Below are 19,963 nucleotides of genomic sequence, written 5' to 3'. Positions count from 1 at the left end.
ATACCTATACAAATAGGAAAGACTGCATCAGAAATGTAGAAATATTATATTTCTGAATTCTAAAGAACCTATCATTGATAGTGGAAGATATAATATTACACGTATATTTTCTGTCTTATCTATCAAATTTATTTGCCCATCTATCCTAAATATGTTGGGTCAGATCCCTGGGTCCCACTAACGTGTTTTAATTTTGCCAGTGGCAGATCTAATAGCATTCCTAATTGAGCTGGTCAGGATTCCTTGGGTGTGGTCAAATTCACCACTGGTTTAAAGCTAGAGTGACTGGTTCTACAGCAAGGGTTTTCCAACCTCCTTGACATAGGAGTGTTTTGGGAATGAGAGATTCATTGTGGGTGTGGCTGGAGCATATTTGTGGAAGGTGTGGTGAGAATGATCAGTGTGTACTGAGTCAGAGAGCTCGGAGTTACCTGCTTCTACGAAGAACACAGTTTTGTAGGGAGTTGTTAACTCTCTCTCATATTGCAAGTAAGTTGATGGTGATTTTGTGGACCTATGGGGGGTTACTCTGTGAATTGCTCAGAGTGGGTTTTATGGAGTGGATGAAGTGATGCAGATATACATGTATTGCTCAGTGGTGAGTGGTGCTGCCAGCACTTTAGTGATAGCAGAAACTCTGCTTCTGCAGGATCTGGAGGACTTTGAGATGATGTGATGGAGCAGGGAGTGGGGAGGATTGACCTGGGGATGTTGCATGGGAGTTTTGCAGGTACTGTCTGCATGGTGATGGGATATCAGGGTGTGACTTCACTTGAGGGATGATATCTGAGCATGTAACCTGAGCCCAGGAGGGGAATGGGGCCAGGTGACACCTTCTGCCCGGGGAAACTGGACAAAGGCTGGAGGAGGAGCCGGGGGTGTGGCTGGAGGGGGTTTCAGTTTGGAGCTGGCTGGGGAAATGGAGGAGACCCGGGGCCGGGGTCCAAGCTCCCTGCCCCCCAATATGGACCTGACTGAGGGGGTCCCGTTGTCTGTACCTGCAAGACCTGTTTTGGACTGTGTTCCTGTCATCTAAATAAACCTTCTGTTTTACTGGCTGGCTGAGAGTCATGGTGAATCGCAGGAAGCGGGGGGTGTGGGGCCTTGTCTCCCCCATGCTTCCTGACAGTGCCTATAGGGCAGCAGTTGTCAACAAATCTCACTGGTGTCCTCCAAGCCCTCTTGCAGCCCTGGCTTGCTATAATATATATTTGTGAATGTGGGAGCTCTGTAAAATTGGACCAGATACAGCTGTGGGAGGACTATTTATTAATTCTTAGATAAATGGCCTTAAAGAAGGCCAGAAGGGAGCATTATGATCATCCAGTCTGACCTTCAGCATAACAACCTCATGTCACCCAGTAATTTCTGCATCAAACCCGTAACCTCTGTTTGAGCTATAGCATGTCTTTTAGAAAGACGTCCAGTCTTGATCTAAAGACTTCAAATGATGAGGAAGTCACCACATCCCTAGGTAAATTGTTCCTATGGTTAATAAGAGAAATTTATTAGTGCAGTTGTATGACAGGGTTGCTTGTGAAGGTAGGAGGCAGGGCTCAACAGCCTTAGGGATCATTTCAGGTTTATGTCTTGTGTTCATAAAGCTCATGCTTCAGGGTTTCAGCAGGCCACTGTCAGAGGTCAGGAAGGGATTCTCCCCCAAGGTATTCTGGGAGGTTTTTTTTAATCCCCTTCCACAGCTGGAGATGGGGAAATTGTGTGGGGTGGGCCAGGGCTTTGAGGTAGCACTGAACATTCTATCTCTCAGCTGCTTGACTGGCTGGTTATTGCTCACAGTCTCAGGGTCTAACTGATTGTCATATGTGGGGTCAGGGAGGAATTTCTCCCAGGTAAGATTGGCAGTGACTTTGTGGGTCAGGGTGGTTCACCTTCCTGTGCAGCATATGAATGTGGGTCACTTGCCAGGATTATCTGGATATTTTTCACTTAATCATTTCCCTGCCATTGCAGGGGCCTCAAGCACTGGTGCATCTCAAACCCTCCTGTTTTCTGCCTGTGCCATATAACAGTCTAGTCTCCTGTGGGCTCTAATACTTTATTTCATTGGGTTTCATGTGTAGCTGTTGGGTGGTGTTGGCGCCCGGTGATATACAAGAGGCCAGACTAGACAATCTAATAGTTCCTTGTGATAGGGTATACAGACCCCACACTAGACAAGAGGGGGTTAAGGAGCTGCTCAGAACCCAGTTGACTTTGCCCGACTACACCTGCAAAGCCTGCACTGGCTTGAGGAAGAACTTAAAAAGGGGAGCAGAGTAGGGTCAGTGGAAGACAGATTGTGGAGGTGAGTTGATCTACATGCTAAACTCCTGGGAAGGAGCCCTGCAGGAGTTCTTGCTGCCTGCGGCCTGCCTGTATTGGTGTGACTAAAGCCTACAAAGAAGGTGCCTGTGACTCTCTGAAGGTCAGAGACTTTATCTTTATGTTCAGTTCTTTACTTTACTCTGTGGGAAGAAAGGGGGCTTGTAGGAAGTGATCCAGGGAGGCAGCCACATAGTACCTGAGGGTGCAGGACTTAGCTACCTACCACTGGGCTCTGCAGCCGAGCTCAGTCGAGAGGGTGGGCCTGGGCTCTCCTACCACTCCCTGAAAAGGGACAACTATAAAAGCCTATCCCTCAGCAGAAAACCTAGTTGATGGAAATTCCTGAAGATACAGGAATCTGGACCATGAGACCCCAACCTAAGTGGGAAGCTCTGAATCCCTCATTTGATCCTGAAGACCTCCCTGTTCTTGGACTTCTTACATGTATCCTAAAAGGCGTGGACTTGAAACCATGACCAAGCTGAAGGTCTGAGGCATTGAACAGATAGACCACAAGTCTACAAAATCACCATCAACTTACTTGCAATATGAGAGAGATCAACTGAGTCAGCAACTCCCCACAAAGTGGCAGTCTAATTAATGCTGTAATACAGGGCCCATACCACCTCCCTGTTTTTACATCAAAGGATTGGGTTAGCCCTTTTAGCTACAGCATCACACTTGGAACTCATGTTCAACTCATTGTCTACTATGACCCCTAATTCCTTTTCATTGTCACTGCATTCCAGGATACAGTCCCCTGTTTTGCTTTCCAATCTGTAAAAGGGGGGTGATGATATTGACCTCCTTTGTAAAGCTCTTTGATATCTATCAATAAAAGGCAATATATAAGAACTAGGTATCAGCATTGTTTGTTCTTTGTAACCAGAGATCACCAGCCCCTGAAGTATTATATAAAGTTCCAAGAGCCTCCTCGTGCTGCCAGCCAGGATACCAGCAGCACATACCCCTGCCCCTCCACCAAGGCTTTGGTGCTCTACACTCAGAGGGTATTCAGGTTATTTATTAGAGAGAGAGGTGCTATTTGTGATTAGGGATAATTAGGTCTTTTATGTCAAACCTATTACCTTTCCCAGCAGAGTTCCAGAAATAAACCATACACCCCCACCCTATGGTGGATACTGAATAATAGGCAATGGGGATGGTATTTACTAGGGAGATATGAAACATGCCAAGTTCTCAGTCACTTTCAAGGATACTTCCTTATTTTGGATTAATGTTAAAGAAGCTATTTTCCAGCTCCCTGTTACAGTGACAGGTTTCCTAGTTATGTCAATGAGACATAACATTTCACTCTTCGTTTAAAAAAAATCATTTATTCAAATTGTCACACTTTGAGAACAGTCCTGAAAGACTGAAGACATGGTTCAATGAAAAGTCCTTAAAACATTTTCTTTTCTACTATTAAACAAAAACACAGTAAATTTGATATAACAGAAAACAATCAGTGTCTGCTTCTATACCTCTAGACTAAAGAATATTTTAAAAATATCCATTGTGACTCTTTTAAAGAACTGTTTGATTTTTTTTCCATATACAGAATGGCTGAGCTTGAGAACATACAAAACCTTCGTGAAAACTTCAAGAAACAAAATAAATCTTGTTTTATCCTTGGTGCGTCAGGAGCAACTGGCAAAGAGTTGTTAAAAGAAATTTTGAAACAGCAATTGTTTTCTAATGTCACCATCATAGGACGTAGAAAACTGACTTTTGAAGAAGTGGCATATCAAAATGTGGTACGTCATATAACTGGCATATTTTGTATCAGTTTTAACACTGTTTTATATGTTAATGTTTTCATGTTATTTTGTATCCTTATGTTTTAGAATCAACAGGTGGTAGACTTCGAAAAACTGGATGAATATTCTGCAGCATTTCAAGGTCATGATGTTGGATTCTGTTGTCTTGGTACCACAAAAGCAAAAGGAGGAGCAGTAAGCAGAAAAACCCCAACATTGCTTAGTTTTCACTTTGCAGAAGTATTGTACAAATCCCCTTGTTTCATTTTCTTCTTTCAATCAGCGCAGAAACAGTAGAACAGCTAACAACCCTCCCCCAACCCCCCACATTTAGGAAAATTTGGATTTAGTTCTGATTCTAGGTCAAAGCTTTACCACCTGGGCCCATGTTTTGTTTCACTCTTGTGAGTGATATTTGTCTTGTAAAGTAGATTTTTGTACAGAAATTTCTGCCAGGGGCAGGGCTGGAATTAAATGTATAAAAGAAATATAGAATGTGGAAAAGATTCCTTTAAAAGAGATACTAAAGAATCTACTTTGAGGACCTTTTAAACGTTACACTTCAAGTGGATACTGTCAAGTTAACTGAGCCTAAATGCAGAGCTGAAATTTCAGCATGACAAATTCATCTCTCTGAAACTTTACCTCTGTAATATTTCATTTGTAACTTGTGATGCAGATTTATCCACAATATGCACAGCCTCTGCCAAAACTGATGACTTAGGGTATGTCTACACTACCTGCCGGATCCAGTGGGGGTCGATTTATTGCGTCTAGTCTAGATGTGATAAATCAACCCCCGAGCACTCTCCAGTGAACTCCTGTACTCCGCCACCATGAGACGTACAAGCGGAGTCGAAGGGGGAGCGGCAGCAGTCAACTCACCGCAGTGAAGACACCGCGGTGAGTAGGTCTAAGTATGTCGACTTCAGCTACATTATTCACGTAGCTGAAGTTGTGTAACTTAGATTGATCCCTCCTCTCCCCCCAGTGTAGATCAGGCCTTAGAGAATAGGTTCTACACTAAGGCCTACACTACACTGGGGGGGAGGGGGAGATCGATCTAAGTGATGCAACTTCAGCTACGTGAATAACATAGCTGAAGTCGATGTACTTAAATCTACTTACTGTGGTGTCTTCACTGCGGTAGGTCGACTGCTGACGCAGTGCTCAGGGGGAGTCAACAGGGGAGCAAGTTTCAGCGCTGTAAAGTGCCAGTGTAGATAGTGCACCAGTGCTGAGAGCTGTGCTCCCAGTGCTGGTAGCTATTCCCCTCGTGGAGATGGGTTTTTTATAGCACTGGGAGAGCAGCACTTTAACATTGCTAGTGAAGACATGCCCTTAGTCATCAATATCATTGTGGTAAGGTGAAGCAAGTAGATTTTATGGGTAGGCGAGGCTGAATTAGTCAATAGATAGCATGTTCATAATGCCACCCTGGTTCATCCTCTTCTGACTTCAAAGAAGAAATGTTCATGACCCAATATACAAACAAATGGGCCATCAGAATGTACCAGGCTTTCCAATTGTTGAACATGGAATACATCATTCAGCAGTTAGTTAACTGTGTTGCCATTAATATACTGTAATTAGAAGTTTATTTTTTTGCTGTGGCTGTTTCATTCTGCCTGGCTGCAGACTCAACAAGAATGCAATATGTTATTGTATGGAGCAGGGGAGGCAAAAGAAAGATGTAGAAACTTTATTATTACCATTTGGTTTTAAACGGAAGATTAGAAAGTAGAGGATCCAGTAGAAATCTTCATGGAGATCCTAAATCTATGGAGCTTTTTGTGCCAAAGATTTGATCATATTTAAAGTGTATCTTAAGTCTTTGAGAATTGATAGCCAGTTAAATGCAACATTAAAGACAGCAGGCATTTTTGGCTGTTGAGGTTTTGCTCTCAACTAAAATGCCACATGTTGGAGGTGGAGGGAGGAAAAGAGAAAACCCATCTGAATTTAGCAGCTTAGAAAAATGAATGTTTATAATCAGTTTGAGAGCTCAGTGGATTTGTGAAATCATTTGGGATTAACAGGCTATTGATTGCTAATAAAACAATATTTAGCTTTGTCCAGGGAACAGCAGTGGAAAAAACGTGTGGGCACCTTGTCAAACAGGACCCATTGAGGAGAGATGATGGGTTAAGTGTGGGGGTCTGAGTGGCAGCGTGGGTGCCAGTTCTTCAAGGAGAACTTGTCAGTTGTTAGTAAGGCTAGTGAAAGGAAGGACGCCAGCGTCTGATGGCTGGGGTAGTATTGATGCAAGTTAGCTGACTAATCAGATTGAAAAAGTCCCATGGTATTTATGTCACTTTAATTTTCATCAAACAATTGGAGACGACAGCACTCTATTAAGGAGAGGTTGATCCAGAACTAAAGCTAAATAAATTAGGGTCTCAGTTTAATCAAATTATCCCTTTACTGGCCTTGGATTAACTGAGAGAGACAGCGTCGGTCTAGGGACTTTTGATTGGCTAATTTTTTTTTTTTTTTTTTTTTTTTAAAGAAGCTGATACAAAGAATGAGAGATTTAACGCAGACGGCTACTACTCAAAATACTCCAAACAAGCACTTAAAAAAAAAGTTAGAATTAATATTTATCAGGAGCATTTGCAGTTTTTTATTGAGGGAAGCTTCTATTTTTTATTAGTTTTGTAAGGCAAAAATCTCCATTTAGTCTGAAGGGATGAGGTTTTGTCACATTTACAAAACAAGACACATAACTCTGAAAGCATACCCAGAAATCTAAGAACTATCCTAATGCTACTATGTAACCTTCTGAGGAAGTTTTCTCCGAGATGGCGAATGACTTATAGATGCCTTGTTTATCTGCTTTTAAAATCTTCTGATTGAACAAAGATAAATTTTAGGAATTTACTTAACTGTGGGTTAAATAACTTGAATATTTGGCTACTTTTTGTTTTCTATGTGCTTTTAAATTCTACATTGGGGATAGACAGAACCAACCTGTGCTTGCAGGAGTAGATCCTATGGTGTTACTTCAGTAGGAATTTAGGGCACTCCATATTTCTCAGGATCTATCAAGATTGGGCCGTTAATGAAGGAATCTGGTGTCTTCCAAAGTGTGCTTTACAAAGATTCTGCTCAACTGCAGTGATAAAACAACCAACCTTTTAATTACTGATTTAAATAGGACTGGAAGGGAGCGCCTGAGCCATCAAATTCAGACCCCTGCTATCGCGGGCAACCCTTTGATAATAAATGTATTAAGAGCAATCTTAAAACTACCTAGGTTGTTTGCCTCCCCCCCCCCACCACCTGTTGGGAGGATGTTCCAGAATCTCATTCTTCTAATGGTTAGAAACCATTTACCCATCCTTAGCTTAGTTAAGTATGAAATGATTCTCTAAAATGAAGTGCCATGGAATTTCCCTTCAGTCTTTGTTTCAAAAATGAAAGAGATTTTGAAGAAAACTGAGTGTCACTGAATTTGGTCCCACATAGTTTTGCTTTCCCCCACCCCACACACTTTCCCTCTTTTGTGGATTCTTCTGACCTGGCTTTAATCCAAATAACTTTTTATCCTAGGATGGACTTGTTCGTGTTGATCGAGATTATGTTTGCATGTCAGCAGAGTTGGCAAAAGCTGGTGGTTGTAAACACTTCCTCTTGGTATCTAGCAGTGGAGCTGATAAGCACAGCATTTTTTTTATTTTAAAAATCAAGGTTGGTCTAAATCTTATAATAATCTGGAGAAATTTCTGTGTGGTTTAAGTGTGTAAAGTCAAAATTTCCCAGTGAATTGTTTAAGCAGTTATCCAAAGTGGGGGGTGGGGGGACGACACGTTAACCTGGAGTAAAACTAAGCAAAGAAAAATTGGAGAAGATTCTTAGACAGCTCCAGTGATTGAGAAATTTAAAACTTGATTGAAAAAAAAAACACTAGAAAATGTACTGTCAGAGATAATCCTGCACTGGCAGATGGATGGACTAGATATAAAGGGCCAGATTTTCAAGCTATTTAGATGCCTTAAATTGTGGATAGGTGCTTCTGAAAATCCCACTAGGGATGGAATTCACAAAGGTATCTGTGCACCTAACTCCCATTGAAATCAATGTCAGTTAGGTGCCTAAAAAACTTTGTAATCCACCCTCGGTGCTGAACCTGGTTAGGTGCCTAAATATCTTTGAACATTTGGCCCAAGTTCTTTTTCATTTCTAATTTCTATGATTCTTTACAATTCAGCTACATTGTTGCTGTCTAGAGCTTCTTAGGATTCAGTTCTGTCCTCTTCTGTGAATAAAATTCCCACTGCCTTCCAGAGGAGTTACACCAGTGTAACAGAGGACGGAATTGGCCCAGTGGGGCCACGTTTTCAAGTGCTCAACACCCACAATTTGGATCAGATTTTTAAAACACCTCAGTTCTCATTTATGCACCTGAATAAGGTCCACTCTTTCCAAAGCGCTTAGTTCCCACCAGCTCCCATTCCGACATTTATGGTCAGCTTTTCAAAAAGAAAGTCAGGGCCCAGCAGTGGGTACTGAGCTCCCTTGAAAATATGGCCCTATCTGTTTTATCTGAGGTTCAACCTGCTAACTCATGTAAAAACTACAAACTGCCTTGTCGGCACTCGGATTTTACCTTGAGTTAATTAATTCCAGTTAGCTAACTCAAGTTTTTGTGTGTGTGAAGACAAGGCCTAAGATAAACACAGAAGATTAAATACTCGTCTTATTGACATCAATGGGAGAACTTCCGCTGACTTCAAAAGGGCCAGGATTTCAGAGGAGAGAGAGATTCTTCATGCCTCTTGTTTTCCTGAGTCTTAATAACCATATATTCCCAGAACAGCTCCTTGAATCAAAATATATTTTCCAGAATCATACATCGTACAGATGGAAAGTCCTATTAGGTTTAGGGTGACCAGATGTCCCGATTTTATAGGGACAGTCCTGATATTTGGGGCTTTTTTTAATATGGGCTCCTATTACCCCCCCTCCCCACCCTCTGTCTCAATTTTTCACAGTTGCTGTCTGGTCACCCTAATTAGGTTACTTATTCATCCCCCTCACCAATGCTGGATTGTTCTCTAGCATGTTTGCTAGTGGTTTGAGCTGACTTTGCTTTGAAGAGGTTAATACTATTCACTTTGGAACTAATTACTACAGGTGAGTTACCACTAGATATGTTTTTAATGCTACCACTTACAGCTACTTCAGTTGGAACTAAGTTGGAACTCAATTGTGTGGTGGTGTAATGGTGCAAGTCACCTGAGGTCATCCAGCTATTCCTAAGTGTGTAGTCACTGCAGCCAGTATATGGGTGGTATTTCTTAGGGGTTGCCTCATTCAATTGCTCCAGGATAGATATAGTTCTCTCAGAAGAAGTCAGAAATCTGTCTTCCCTTCAAAGTGTACCTGAGTGTCTCAGTGATTTTGACCTCTAAACAATCTACTGCTCTGTCTACACTGGGGATTTGTCCCAGTTACAGCCATTGGTGTAACTGCACTGGGTCAGACCTCTTGTGTAGGCAGGCAATGTTGCTATTTGCACCAGTGGTGCTAACCCCTGCTTGAAACCGAGGTAAGTTCCACTGGCGCAACTAGGTTTGACCCAGTGCTGGTCCCCAAGGGCTGTAACTGGGGCAAATCCCCAGTGCAGACAAAGCCTAAAGACTTAAGTTTTAAGCAAAAGCAAGATAGAAAATCTTAAAGTGATAGAAATGGTCTACAGATTATACTCAGTAAGAGTTTAACGAGGTAGGCATAATTACAATGAGCAACATCTTACATTTATGAAAAATGCATCCTCTAGTGTTAATGTCCCCATTCCCTCTGCCTTTCTTCCTGAGCAACCTGTGAGCAAGAACCCTCTCTCCTTCAGATAGTCTCTCCACCCTCACAGCCCTGTTGTAATTTTCAGTTTCTTTGAGGTTTTTGTGCTTATCACATCACCCTGTCAAGAACCAGAATAGAGCCAGTTTCTGGGCTACCTAACAAGTGTAGCTGCAGTAGGTGGCCTGACTGGCTTTGCCGCCTGATAAGCTGTAAGGATCTGCTGACTGGCTCCTAAGCCTAGCCGCAATTCAGCGCTGCTCCAAGCATCTGCCCACGGCTGTGGTAGCTTCTGTTTGTTCCCAGTCTTGCCTGACTTCAGCTCTGACCCTTGACTCCAATTCCTGCCTATTGACTCCTGCTCTGACCATTGGGCATGACCACCCATGTCCTGGTCAAATGCACCCGCTCAAAGTGGTGTACCAAGTATTTCTGCACACTGGGTATTACTGTCTGTCTCATGTCCATTGAATTTTTTTTTCCAAAATCACTCGCTTTGTTTTTCCCATGTTGCTTTTAAAAGTTAGTCTGCCTAAAGGTGTATACAAATAATGACTGATGATTGTTATCAGGAGAAGATGTTTTCTGACCCTGAATGAATGTGCTAACCTTGAAAACAGGTTATTGTCTGCCTTACATCTGAGGTTACAGAGACAGGGCTCATAAAATTTTTATAATTTTTTCTACTCATTAAATTGATCCTATGTAAAATATGAATGATGAACATATTAATTCCAATCTACCACATTCTTCTTCCAAAAGTTATAGAAATCTTACTCTCCCTTCTCACAAGTGTTAACAAAAAGGGAGATAATTTTGTTTGGTCTTTTTTATAACAACCATGGTTCATACCTCTATGGTACAGGAGTGGGAGTCAGGAGATCTGGGTGTTACTCCCAGTTCTGCCATTGATTACCTGTATTACTTTGGCACATCAGTTAACCTCTCTGTTCTGCAGTCTGTAAAATGGGCATAGTTATAGTTGCTCATCTTTGTGAGGTACTTGGAGATCTCTGAATGAAAAATGCTATGTAACTGAGATCTTCAGAGAATGAAAACAGTTGATAGGTACCTCCCCAAGCTTTCCCACAGAGACACTCAGGCATAAGAACATAGGAACTGCCATACCTGATCTAACAAGTAATCCATCTAATACAGTATCTCATCTCCAGCACTAGCCAGTACTAGATGCTTCAGAGGAAGATGAAAGAAATCCCTTAATAGACAATTATGGAGTAACTTGCCCAGTGGAGAAATTCTTACTAACTTACGTCCATTAGCGGTTGGCTTATACCCTGAATCATGAGGGCATTTAAATTTTGTACACACTTTTATCCAGTATAACGTAGTTGTGGATGTTCTAATTTTTCATAGAAATGTCTAATCCTTTCTTGAATCTTATTAAATTCTTACTTTTCAACTAGCAATGAGCTCCTCAGGTTAATTATGTGATTGCGATTTGATTACATTTATTTTGTGCAAACAGAACAGATTCCAAACAAGTAATATATATACTTACTGTTTTAAAAGGACCAATTTCAGAAAGTTGAAAGCAATTATGAGCCAAAGCAGTTGAGAGTGTTTTTTAAACCACTGTAGTCTTTTTGGATTGTGGCTTTTTGGGCATCTAGGAAATATTCTTATACCGTTCCCAATTATCATTCACATTTTCCTGTTTAAATTCTCTCTCAGCTGATTTGGCTCATAACAAACAAACAAAAAACCAGCCTGATTTAGAGGGGAAGTGAAAGAAGTTATAATATATGGCTTGGAAAGGTTAGATTTTTATTGGTAAATGTTGATAAATATCATCACACACAACAATGAAAAAATATTTCCATCAATAATAGAAAATTATAAGCAAAGTAAGAAAAATGCTGCTTGAGAACTTATTAGTTTGATTTAAGGCTAAAATTTTGACACATAATATTTGCAGATTCTCTTTTAGTGGTTATAAAGCTTTACCTTTCTGAATCTGTGTCCAATGTCCTTTAATTATTACCTAACATGCCCCCATAATTTCCTGCAACTGTGAACATTTAAATAAATAAAAATAGGGAAGAAATGCTTAAAACCCATAATTTTGCACACTGAAAATTTAAATAAAAATTTAAAAATAAATCTTGAAATTACCCATCAAAATTAAAAAAAAAAAATCAAATTCTGCCAAGTCTATATATACTTATATAAAAACAAATACAAAAGAGAGTAAGTTGATAGCAGTGAATATAAATTAGAAGTTAGGAATTATAGAAAATTGATAAGGGAAACAAAAGGACATAAGGAGAAATCTCTGGCCAGCAGAGTTAAGGAAAAGAAGGACTCTTCTAAAAAGTATACTAGGAACAAAGGAAATCCTACCAATGGTATTTGTCTATTACTAGCTTGAAATGGTAGAATTGTTGTTAATAATGCAGAAAAGGCACAAGTGCTGAATAGATACTTTTATTCTTGTTTGAGAAAAAGCCAGATGATTTATTCATATTATATGATGATGATCAACTACTTTCCATTCTAACAATAACTCAGGAGAATGTTAAACAGCAGCTACTGAAGTTAGCTACAGGTATTTTAAAATCAGTACATCCAGATAACTTGCATCCAAAAACTTTAAAAAGCTGGCTGAGGAGCTTTCTTTAATGTTAATTTTCAGTAAGTCTTAGAACACAAGAGAAGTTCCAGAGGACTAGAAGAAAGCTAATGTTACACTAATATTTAAACAGGTGTGACAGAGTGCTGAAATCTGATAAAGTGGTCAGCACTCATCACTGTAGCCTCAGTTCTGCCAGTAATGCTGATTGGATAATTAGCTAATCAGAAGGTGAGGCTGAGGAGGTAAGGAGCTAATTAGCTCTTAGACGAACAACCTGATAAAAAGATAGGAAGGAAGTGTTATGAGGGAGGATAGTGCTAGCTGAGCCTAGAATGAAGGAGCTTCCAATGTAGAGTGAGACTGAGGGTATGTCTACACTACGGGATTAATCCGAATTTATATAATTCGGATTTGAAAAACAGGTTGTATAAAGTTGAAATGTATGCGGCCACACTAAGCACATTACTTCGGTGGTGTGCGTCCAAGTACCGGGGCTAGCGTCGATTTCTGCACCGTTGCACTGTGGGTAGCTATCCCATAGCTATCCCATAGTTCCCGCAGTCTCCCGCGCCCATTGGGATTGTGGGTTAAGATCCCAGTGCCTGATGGGACAAAAAACATTGTCGCAGGTGGTTCTGGGTATAGCCTCACCTCCTCCCTCCATGCATGAAAGCAACGGACGGCAGACAACCATTTTCGCGCCTTTTTTCCTGGGTGAGTGAACACTGCAGACTCCATACCACGGCAAGCATGGAGCCCGCTGAGCTCAAGACAGCAGTCATGAACATTGTAAACACCTCGCGCGTTCTCGTGGAGTTTATGCTCAGCCAGGACCAGAAAAACGAGGCGAGGAGGCAGCGGCGGCGGCAACGCAGCGACAAGCATGATGAGGACATGGACATGGACATGGACACGGACACGGATACAGAATTCTGTGAAACCACGGGCCCCGGTGCTTTGGAGATCATGTTGTTAATGGGGCAGATTCTATCCATGGAACGCCGATTCTAGGCAAGGGAAACAAGCACAGACTGGTGGGACCGCATAGTGTTGCAGGTCTGGGACGATTCCCAGTGGCTGCGGAACTTTCGCATGCGTAAGGGCACTTTCATGGAACTTTGTGACTTGCTGTCCCCTGCCCTGAAACGCCAGAATACCAAGATGAGAGCAGCCCTCACAGTTGAGAAGCGCGTGGCGATAGCCCTGTGGAAGCTTGCAACGCCAGACAGCTACCGGTCAGTCGGGAATCAATTTGGAGTGGGCAAATCTACGGTGGGGGCTGCTGTGATGCAAGTAGCCAAAGCAATCACTCAGGTGCTGCTACGAAAGTTAGTGACTCTGGGAAATGTGCAGGCTATAGTGGATGGTTTTGCTGCAATGGGATTCCCTAACTGTGGTGGGGCGATAGACGGAACCCACATCCCTACCTTGGCACCGGAGCACCAAGCCACCGAGTACATAAACTGCAAGGGGTACTTTTCAATGGTGCTGCAAGCACTTGTGGATCACAAGGGACGTTTCACTAACATCAACGCGGGCTGGGCGGGAAGGGTTCATGACGCTCGCGTTTTCAGGAACACTACTTTGTTTAAAGGGCTGCAGCAAGGGACTTACTTTCCGGACCAGAAAATAACCGTTGGGGATGTTGAAATGCCAATAGTTATTCTTGGGGACCCTGCCTACCCCTTAATGCCATGGCTCATGAAGCCGTACACAGGCAGCCTGGACAGGAGTCAGGAGCTGTTTAACTACAGGCTAAGCAAGTGCAGAATCGTGGTAGAATGTGCATTTGGCCGTTTAAAAGGTCGCTGGCGATCATTATTGACTCGCTCTGACCTCAGCCAAAGAAATCTCCCCATTGTTATTTCTGCTTGCTGTGTGCTCCACAATCTCTGTGAAAGTAAGGGGGAGACCTTTATGGCGGGGTGGGAGGCTGAGGCAAATCGCCTGGCTGCTGATTACGCGCAGCCAGATACCAGGGCGATTAGAAGAGCACACCAGGAAGCGCTGTGCATCAGAGAAGCTTTAAAAACCAGTTTCATGACTGGCCAGGCTACAGTGTGAAATTTCTGTTTGTTTCTCCTTCATGAAAACCCGCCCCCTTTATTGACTCATTTTCTGTAAGGAACCCACCCTCCCCCTTCCCCCTTCTTTCAAACCAAATAAAGTCACTATCATTTAAAAATCATTTATTCTTTATTAATAGATTAGAAAAAGAGGGAGGGAACCCGGGTGGTATTTGGGAGGAGGATTGCTGGGAAGGAAAAAGCCACAAAGAAAAGGTTAAAAAAATGACAGCCTTTTGCTTGGGCTGTCTACTGGGGTGGAATGGGAAGGTGTACGGAGCCTCCCCCCCGTGTTCTTACACGTCTGGGTGAGGAGGATACGGAACATGGGGAGGGGGGAGGGTGGAACAGGGGCTGAAGCGGCAGTCTGTTTTCCAGCAGCCGTTCCTGAAGCTCCACCAGACGCCGGAGCATGTCTGTTTGCTCACGCAGCAGCCCCAGCGTTGCATGCTGCCTCCTCTGGTCTTCCTGCCGCCACCTCTCATTTCGAGCGTCTCTCCTGTCCTCACGTTGGTCCCTCATGTCCTCACGTTGGTCCCTCCTGTCCTCACGTTCACTGGCTTCTTTCCTATACTTTGAAACTGTTTCCTTCCACTCATTCAGATGAGCTCTGTCACTGCGGCTGGATTCCATAATTTCAGAAAACATCTCGTCTCGCGTTCTCTTCTTATGACGCCTTATCTGTGATAACCTTCGGGATGGAGGAGGGAGGCTTGAGGAATTTGCAGCTGCTGTAGGGAGGGGAAAAAAGAGAGAATTGTTTAAAAAGATACATTTTGCAGAACAATGCTTATACTCTTTCACGGTGACCAACACTATTCACATTACATAGCACATGTGATTTCTGTGCAAGGTCGCATTTTGCCTCTTAATGCTGAGTGCCTGTGGCTTTGCTGCTAGAGATCACAGGTCTGGGCAACAGAATTCGGCTTGCATGCGGCCATGGTAAGCCATTGTCTTACAGCTTCTGCGCCCTCCTTTCCCACATACCAAGCATAGCCTGTAGAGTGCTGCGGTTTTTCTGTTAACATTCAGCAGCAGCAGCAGAAAACAAACTAACCACCGAGAATTCTCGCCATGAATTCTCTGGGATGATCGCTGTACCCCTCCCCCCCACCGCGTGGCTGGTATCAGGGAAGATCCCTGCAGGCACCAAACTAACCACTCCCCCCCCACCGCCGCCCCCCTCCCGCCATGAATTCTCTGGGATGATCACGGTACCCCCCCCCCCACCGCGTGGCTGGTAACAGGGAAGATCCCTGCTAGCCAAACGCGAAAAACTCAGGGCCAATTTCCCATCTGCGCTTGGCTAACTGCAGGGAAGGATTTATTTTCCGCCACAGGCAAACAGCCCAGTAGGAACGGCCACCTCTGTCCCCTTAATTAAGTTCCCGTATTTCAACCAGGTTACCAGGAGTGATATCACTCTCCTGAGGATTACACAACAAGATAAAGAACGGATGTTGCTTGAATGCCAGCAAACACCGGGACCATACGCTGCCAGGCTTTGTCAGGCAATGATACCAGATTACTTGCTGCAAGCATGGCGTGGTCAAGTGTCCTACCATGGAGGAGGGAATAAGGATGCACTGCCCAGAAACCTTCTGGCAAGGTTTTCGGAGTACCTCCAGGAGAGCTTCATGGAGATGTCCCTGGAGGATTTCCGCTCCATCCCCAGACACGTTAACAGACTTTTCCAGTAGCTGAACTGACCGCGAATGCATCCCAAGCCCTCAGGGCAAAGTAATCATTAAAAACCGTTTGCTTTTACAACAAGTTTTATATTTTAAAAGGTAAACTCACCTGAGGTCCCTTCCATGGGGTCAGAGTCTTGGGTACTGGCTTGGGAGGCTTGGGAGGGTACTTCAGTCAGGGTGATAAAAAGATCCTGGCTGTTGGGGATAACGGAGTGCTGTGTGCTCTCTGAAAGCTCATCCTCATCCTCATCCTCCTCCTCTCCCCCATCGGCAGAATCCTCAGGCGTCGCTGATGAGACTATCCCCGACCCAGAATCCACGATCACAGGTGGGGTAGTGGTGGCAGCCCCCCCTAGAATTGCATGCAGCTCGGCGTAGAAGCGGCATGTCCGCGGCTCTGACCCGGAGCGACCGTTTGCCTCCTTTGTTTTTTGATACGCTTGTCTGAGCTCCTTGACTTTCACGCGGCACTGCTCAGAGTCCCTATTGTGGCCTCTCTCCATCATGTCCTTGGAGATTTTTTCAAAAGTTTTTGCATTTCGTCTTTTAGAACGAAGTTCTGCAAGCACTGAATCCTCTCCCCATACAGCGATCAGATCCAGTACCTCCTTCACGGTCCATGCTGGTGCTCTTTTTCGATTATCAGCCTGCATGGTTACCTGTGCTGATGAGCTATCTGTGGTCACCTGTGCTCTCCACGCTGGGCAAACAGGAAATGAAATTCAAATGTTCGCGGGGCTTTTCCTGTCTACCTGGCCAGTGCATCCGAGTTTAGATTGCTGTCCAGAGCGGTCACAATGATGCACTGTGGGATAGCTCCCGGAGGCCAATACCATCGAATTGCGGCCACACTATCCCTAATTCGAAATGTTAAAATCGATTTTGGCGCTACTCCGCTCGTCGGGGTGGAGTACAGAAATCGATTTAAAGGGCCCTTTACATCGAAATAAATAGCGTTGTTGTGTGGACGGTTACAGGGTAAATTCGAATTAAAGCTGATAAATCCGAATTAAAGTCATAGTGTAGACCAGGCCTGAGAGTGACTGATCTATTTTCCTTCTAGGGCCCTAGCAAAGAAGTGTTGAAAGAGGTAAAGATTAAAATGGTGATATTGCACTGTACTGAGTTAGTGTTTGGGTTTAGAATAAAATACAGCTAGCACACAAGGTGAAAGTGGGTCTGAGCAGTTCCTAGGGCATCAGAGAATCAGGAGAGAGCATCTCCCCATCACAACAAGGTAAGCAGGATGATCTCGGTAACTATAGGCTTGTAGCCTGCCATCATTTCCATGCAGATTAAGGGAATGGCCAAAACAGGACTTGATTGATGAGGAATTAAAGGAGAGTAATATAATTAATGCCAATCAACATAGCTTTATAAAACTAGTCATCACACAAACTTGATTTTTTTTTAATAGGATTACAAATTTGGTCGCTAAAGATAATAGTGTTAAGATATTATATTCCTGTTCTGTATGGCATTTGACATAGTGCCACACAATTTTGATTAAGACTGATACAAAATCAAAATGGTCTTAAAATGTAATTGTAGTGGGGTTCCTTAGAGATTGGATCTTAGCCCTATGCTCTTTAACATTTTTATCAATAACCTGGAAGAAAACAAAAAGAAAATCATTACTGACAAAGCAAGCAGATAACCCAAAGATTGGGGGAGTGCACTGATTTAGAGCTACCTGGATTGCTTGGTAAACTAGGTGCAAGCAAACAATGTACATTTCAGTGTGGATAATTGTAAAGTCATACATATAGGAACAATAACTGCAGGCCCTACTTAGAGGATGGGGGACTCTATCCGGAGAAGCAATGACTCTGAAAACATTTTGGGATCATGATGGATAATCAGTTGAACATGCACTCACAGTGTGATGCTGTGGCCAAAAGTGCTAATGCAATCTTTGGCTGTCTAAACGTAGGAATATTGATTTGGAGTAGACAGGCTATATTATCTCTGTATTTGGTACTGGTGTGACTGCTACTGGAATGCTGTTTCCAGTTCTGGTATCAAGAATTCAAGAAGGATGTTGATAAAATAGAGAGCATTCAGAGGATAGCTGCAAGAATGATAAAGGATTGGAAAACATGCCCTATGGTCAATTTCATCATCCTAGGATTTAAAAAATAATAAATTTCATGACTTCAGCTATTTAAATATAAAATATCATGGTGTTGTAATTGTAGGGGTCTTGACCCAAAAAGGAGTTGTGGGGGGTTGCAAGGTTACTGTGTGTGGGGTGGGGGAAAGGAGTGGGGGTTGTGATACTACTACCCTTACTTCTGTGCTGCTGGTGGCGGTGCTGCCTTCAGAGCTGAAAGCAGCAGCTGTAGGCTGGAAGGCCTGTTCTGAAGGCAGAGCTGCCACCAGCAGCAGTGCAGAAGTAAGGATGGTATAGTATGGTATTGCCATCCTTACTTCTGCACTGCTGGCTTCAGAGCTGGGCACTCAGCAGCTGCCTGTCTCCAGCTGCCCAGCTCTGAAGGCCTTAGCGCAGAAGTAAGGGTAGCAGTGGAGGGTGAAAATAGTTGGGTAGGGGGAAAGCAAGAGAGAATGGCTAACAATAATATATTTTGCTATAGAGTAACTATAGACTTGTGAAATTTGTGGATACAGTTTGGTTGGTTTTTTGTAATTAAGAGACAAAGCAGATCAGTAGTAGTAACCTATAGAGTATAACACAGTCCTAGAAGTCTTTTGCTCTCAAGGTTGAATCTTTTGTCAGGATTGTATTGACAATACTTTAAGCATGCTAGAATGATGAGTAATTTTTGGGATCCTTGTTTAAACATGTAATGAATCTTTTTTTTTTAAGGGTGAAGCAGAAGTTAAAATTGAAGAACTTAACTTTGAACGCTGCACTATATTTAAACCTGCGTAAGTGATTGATTGTTGAAGTGTGAGTGGAAACTATTTATCACCTCTTCTTAATCTCGCTCTTTATTATTATTTTTTAAAAAGATTGATTTAATGTGACCGAGAAGAGTCCCGTCCATTGGAATGGTGTGCTAGAAAAATTCTGGGTTGCCTCTCTCATGTGATGTCTATTTCTGCACTTTCTGTGCCTGTTTCAACGTTAGCAAGAGCTATGGTGAATAATGCAGTAATACCGAGTGACAAGAAGGTGGAGCTGTTAGAGAACAAGGATATCCACGTGATTGGAAACCAAGATGAAACAAAGACCAGCTAAATGGTGTGATGTTAACAGATATTGTGCACTTCTGCCCCTCCCTAACAGCATCACCAATTCCTATTTCAGGATCCTATTCCTATTTACAATGCAGTAAAATTTTGTTAAACATTTGTGGTTTCTTCCTCCTGCCCCAGGATTATGAAATAATAATCCATTACATTGTAAATCGTGCTGTACCATGCAAATCCTTTTATAAGGATTATGAGATTGTAACGATAGGAGTTGTTTTTTCAAGATGTGTTGAATGAAAATGATACTTTTGCTGCAGAATTTTTTAATATGATTTTCATCCAGCCTATTACATGCATCGATCCAAATGAACAGGTGCCTTACATTTATTAAATAGTATTTTAATACATGTAATAAGAAAGAGGTTTCAGTTACAAGACTGTGTGGCACATTCAGTCAGTTATTCTCAGAACTGAACATTAGCAAAGGGTGTGCAATGGAGCAAAGACTATGCAATCAGTGACCCTTTACCCCTTCACTGGGAGAGAATTTCAGTATAACACAAA

General features: G+C 42.7%; 2 protein-coding genes across 2 annotated transcripts; one reads left to right on the top strand and one right to left on the bottom strand.

Annotated features, from left to right (window-relative positions):
* The first annotated feature begins 420 nt into the window (after nt 1-420).
* HTATIP2 (HIV-1 Tat interactive protein 2) lies at nt 421-19,473 on the top strand. The gene is given in 6 exon segments (XM_054027469.1): nt 421-489; nt 3,887-4,082; nt 4,173-4,280; nt 7,638-7,775; nt 19,071-19,132; nt 19,217-19,473. Coding segments are annotated over 5 exon segments (732 nt in total). The 5' UTR covers nt 421-489; nt 3,887; the 3' UTR covers nt 19,446-19,473.
* On the bottom strand, nt 14,703-16,432 carry LOC128836820 (eukaryotic translation initiation factor 3 subunit A-like). The gene is made up of 2 exons (XM_054027470.1): nt 16,350-16,432; nt 14,703-15,277 (listed from the first exon to the last, which is right to left on the bottom strand). Exons 1-2 carry the CDS (start codon nt 16,363-16,365, stop codon nt 14,796-14,798), a joined length of 498 nt encoding a protein of 165 aa, XP_053883445.1. The 5' UTR covers nt 16,366-16,432; the 3' UTR covers nt 14,703-14,795.
* Nucleotides 19,474-19,963: the final 490 nt, after the last annotated feature.

Source organism: Malaclemys terrapin, chromosome 4 (assembly GCF_027887155.1).
Source record: "Malaclemys terrapin pileata isolate rMalTer1 chromosome 4, rMalTer1.hap1, whole genome shotgun sequence".
NCBI lineage: Eukaryota > Metazoa > Chordata > Testudines > Emydidae > Malaclemys > Malaclemys terrapin.
The sequence above is the reverse complement of the archived record's forward strand: the minus strand, read 5'-3'. Positions and strand labels throughout refer to the sequence as shown.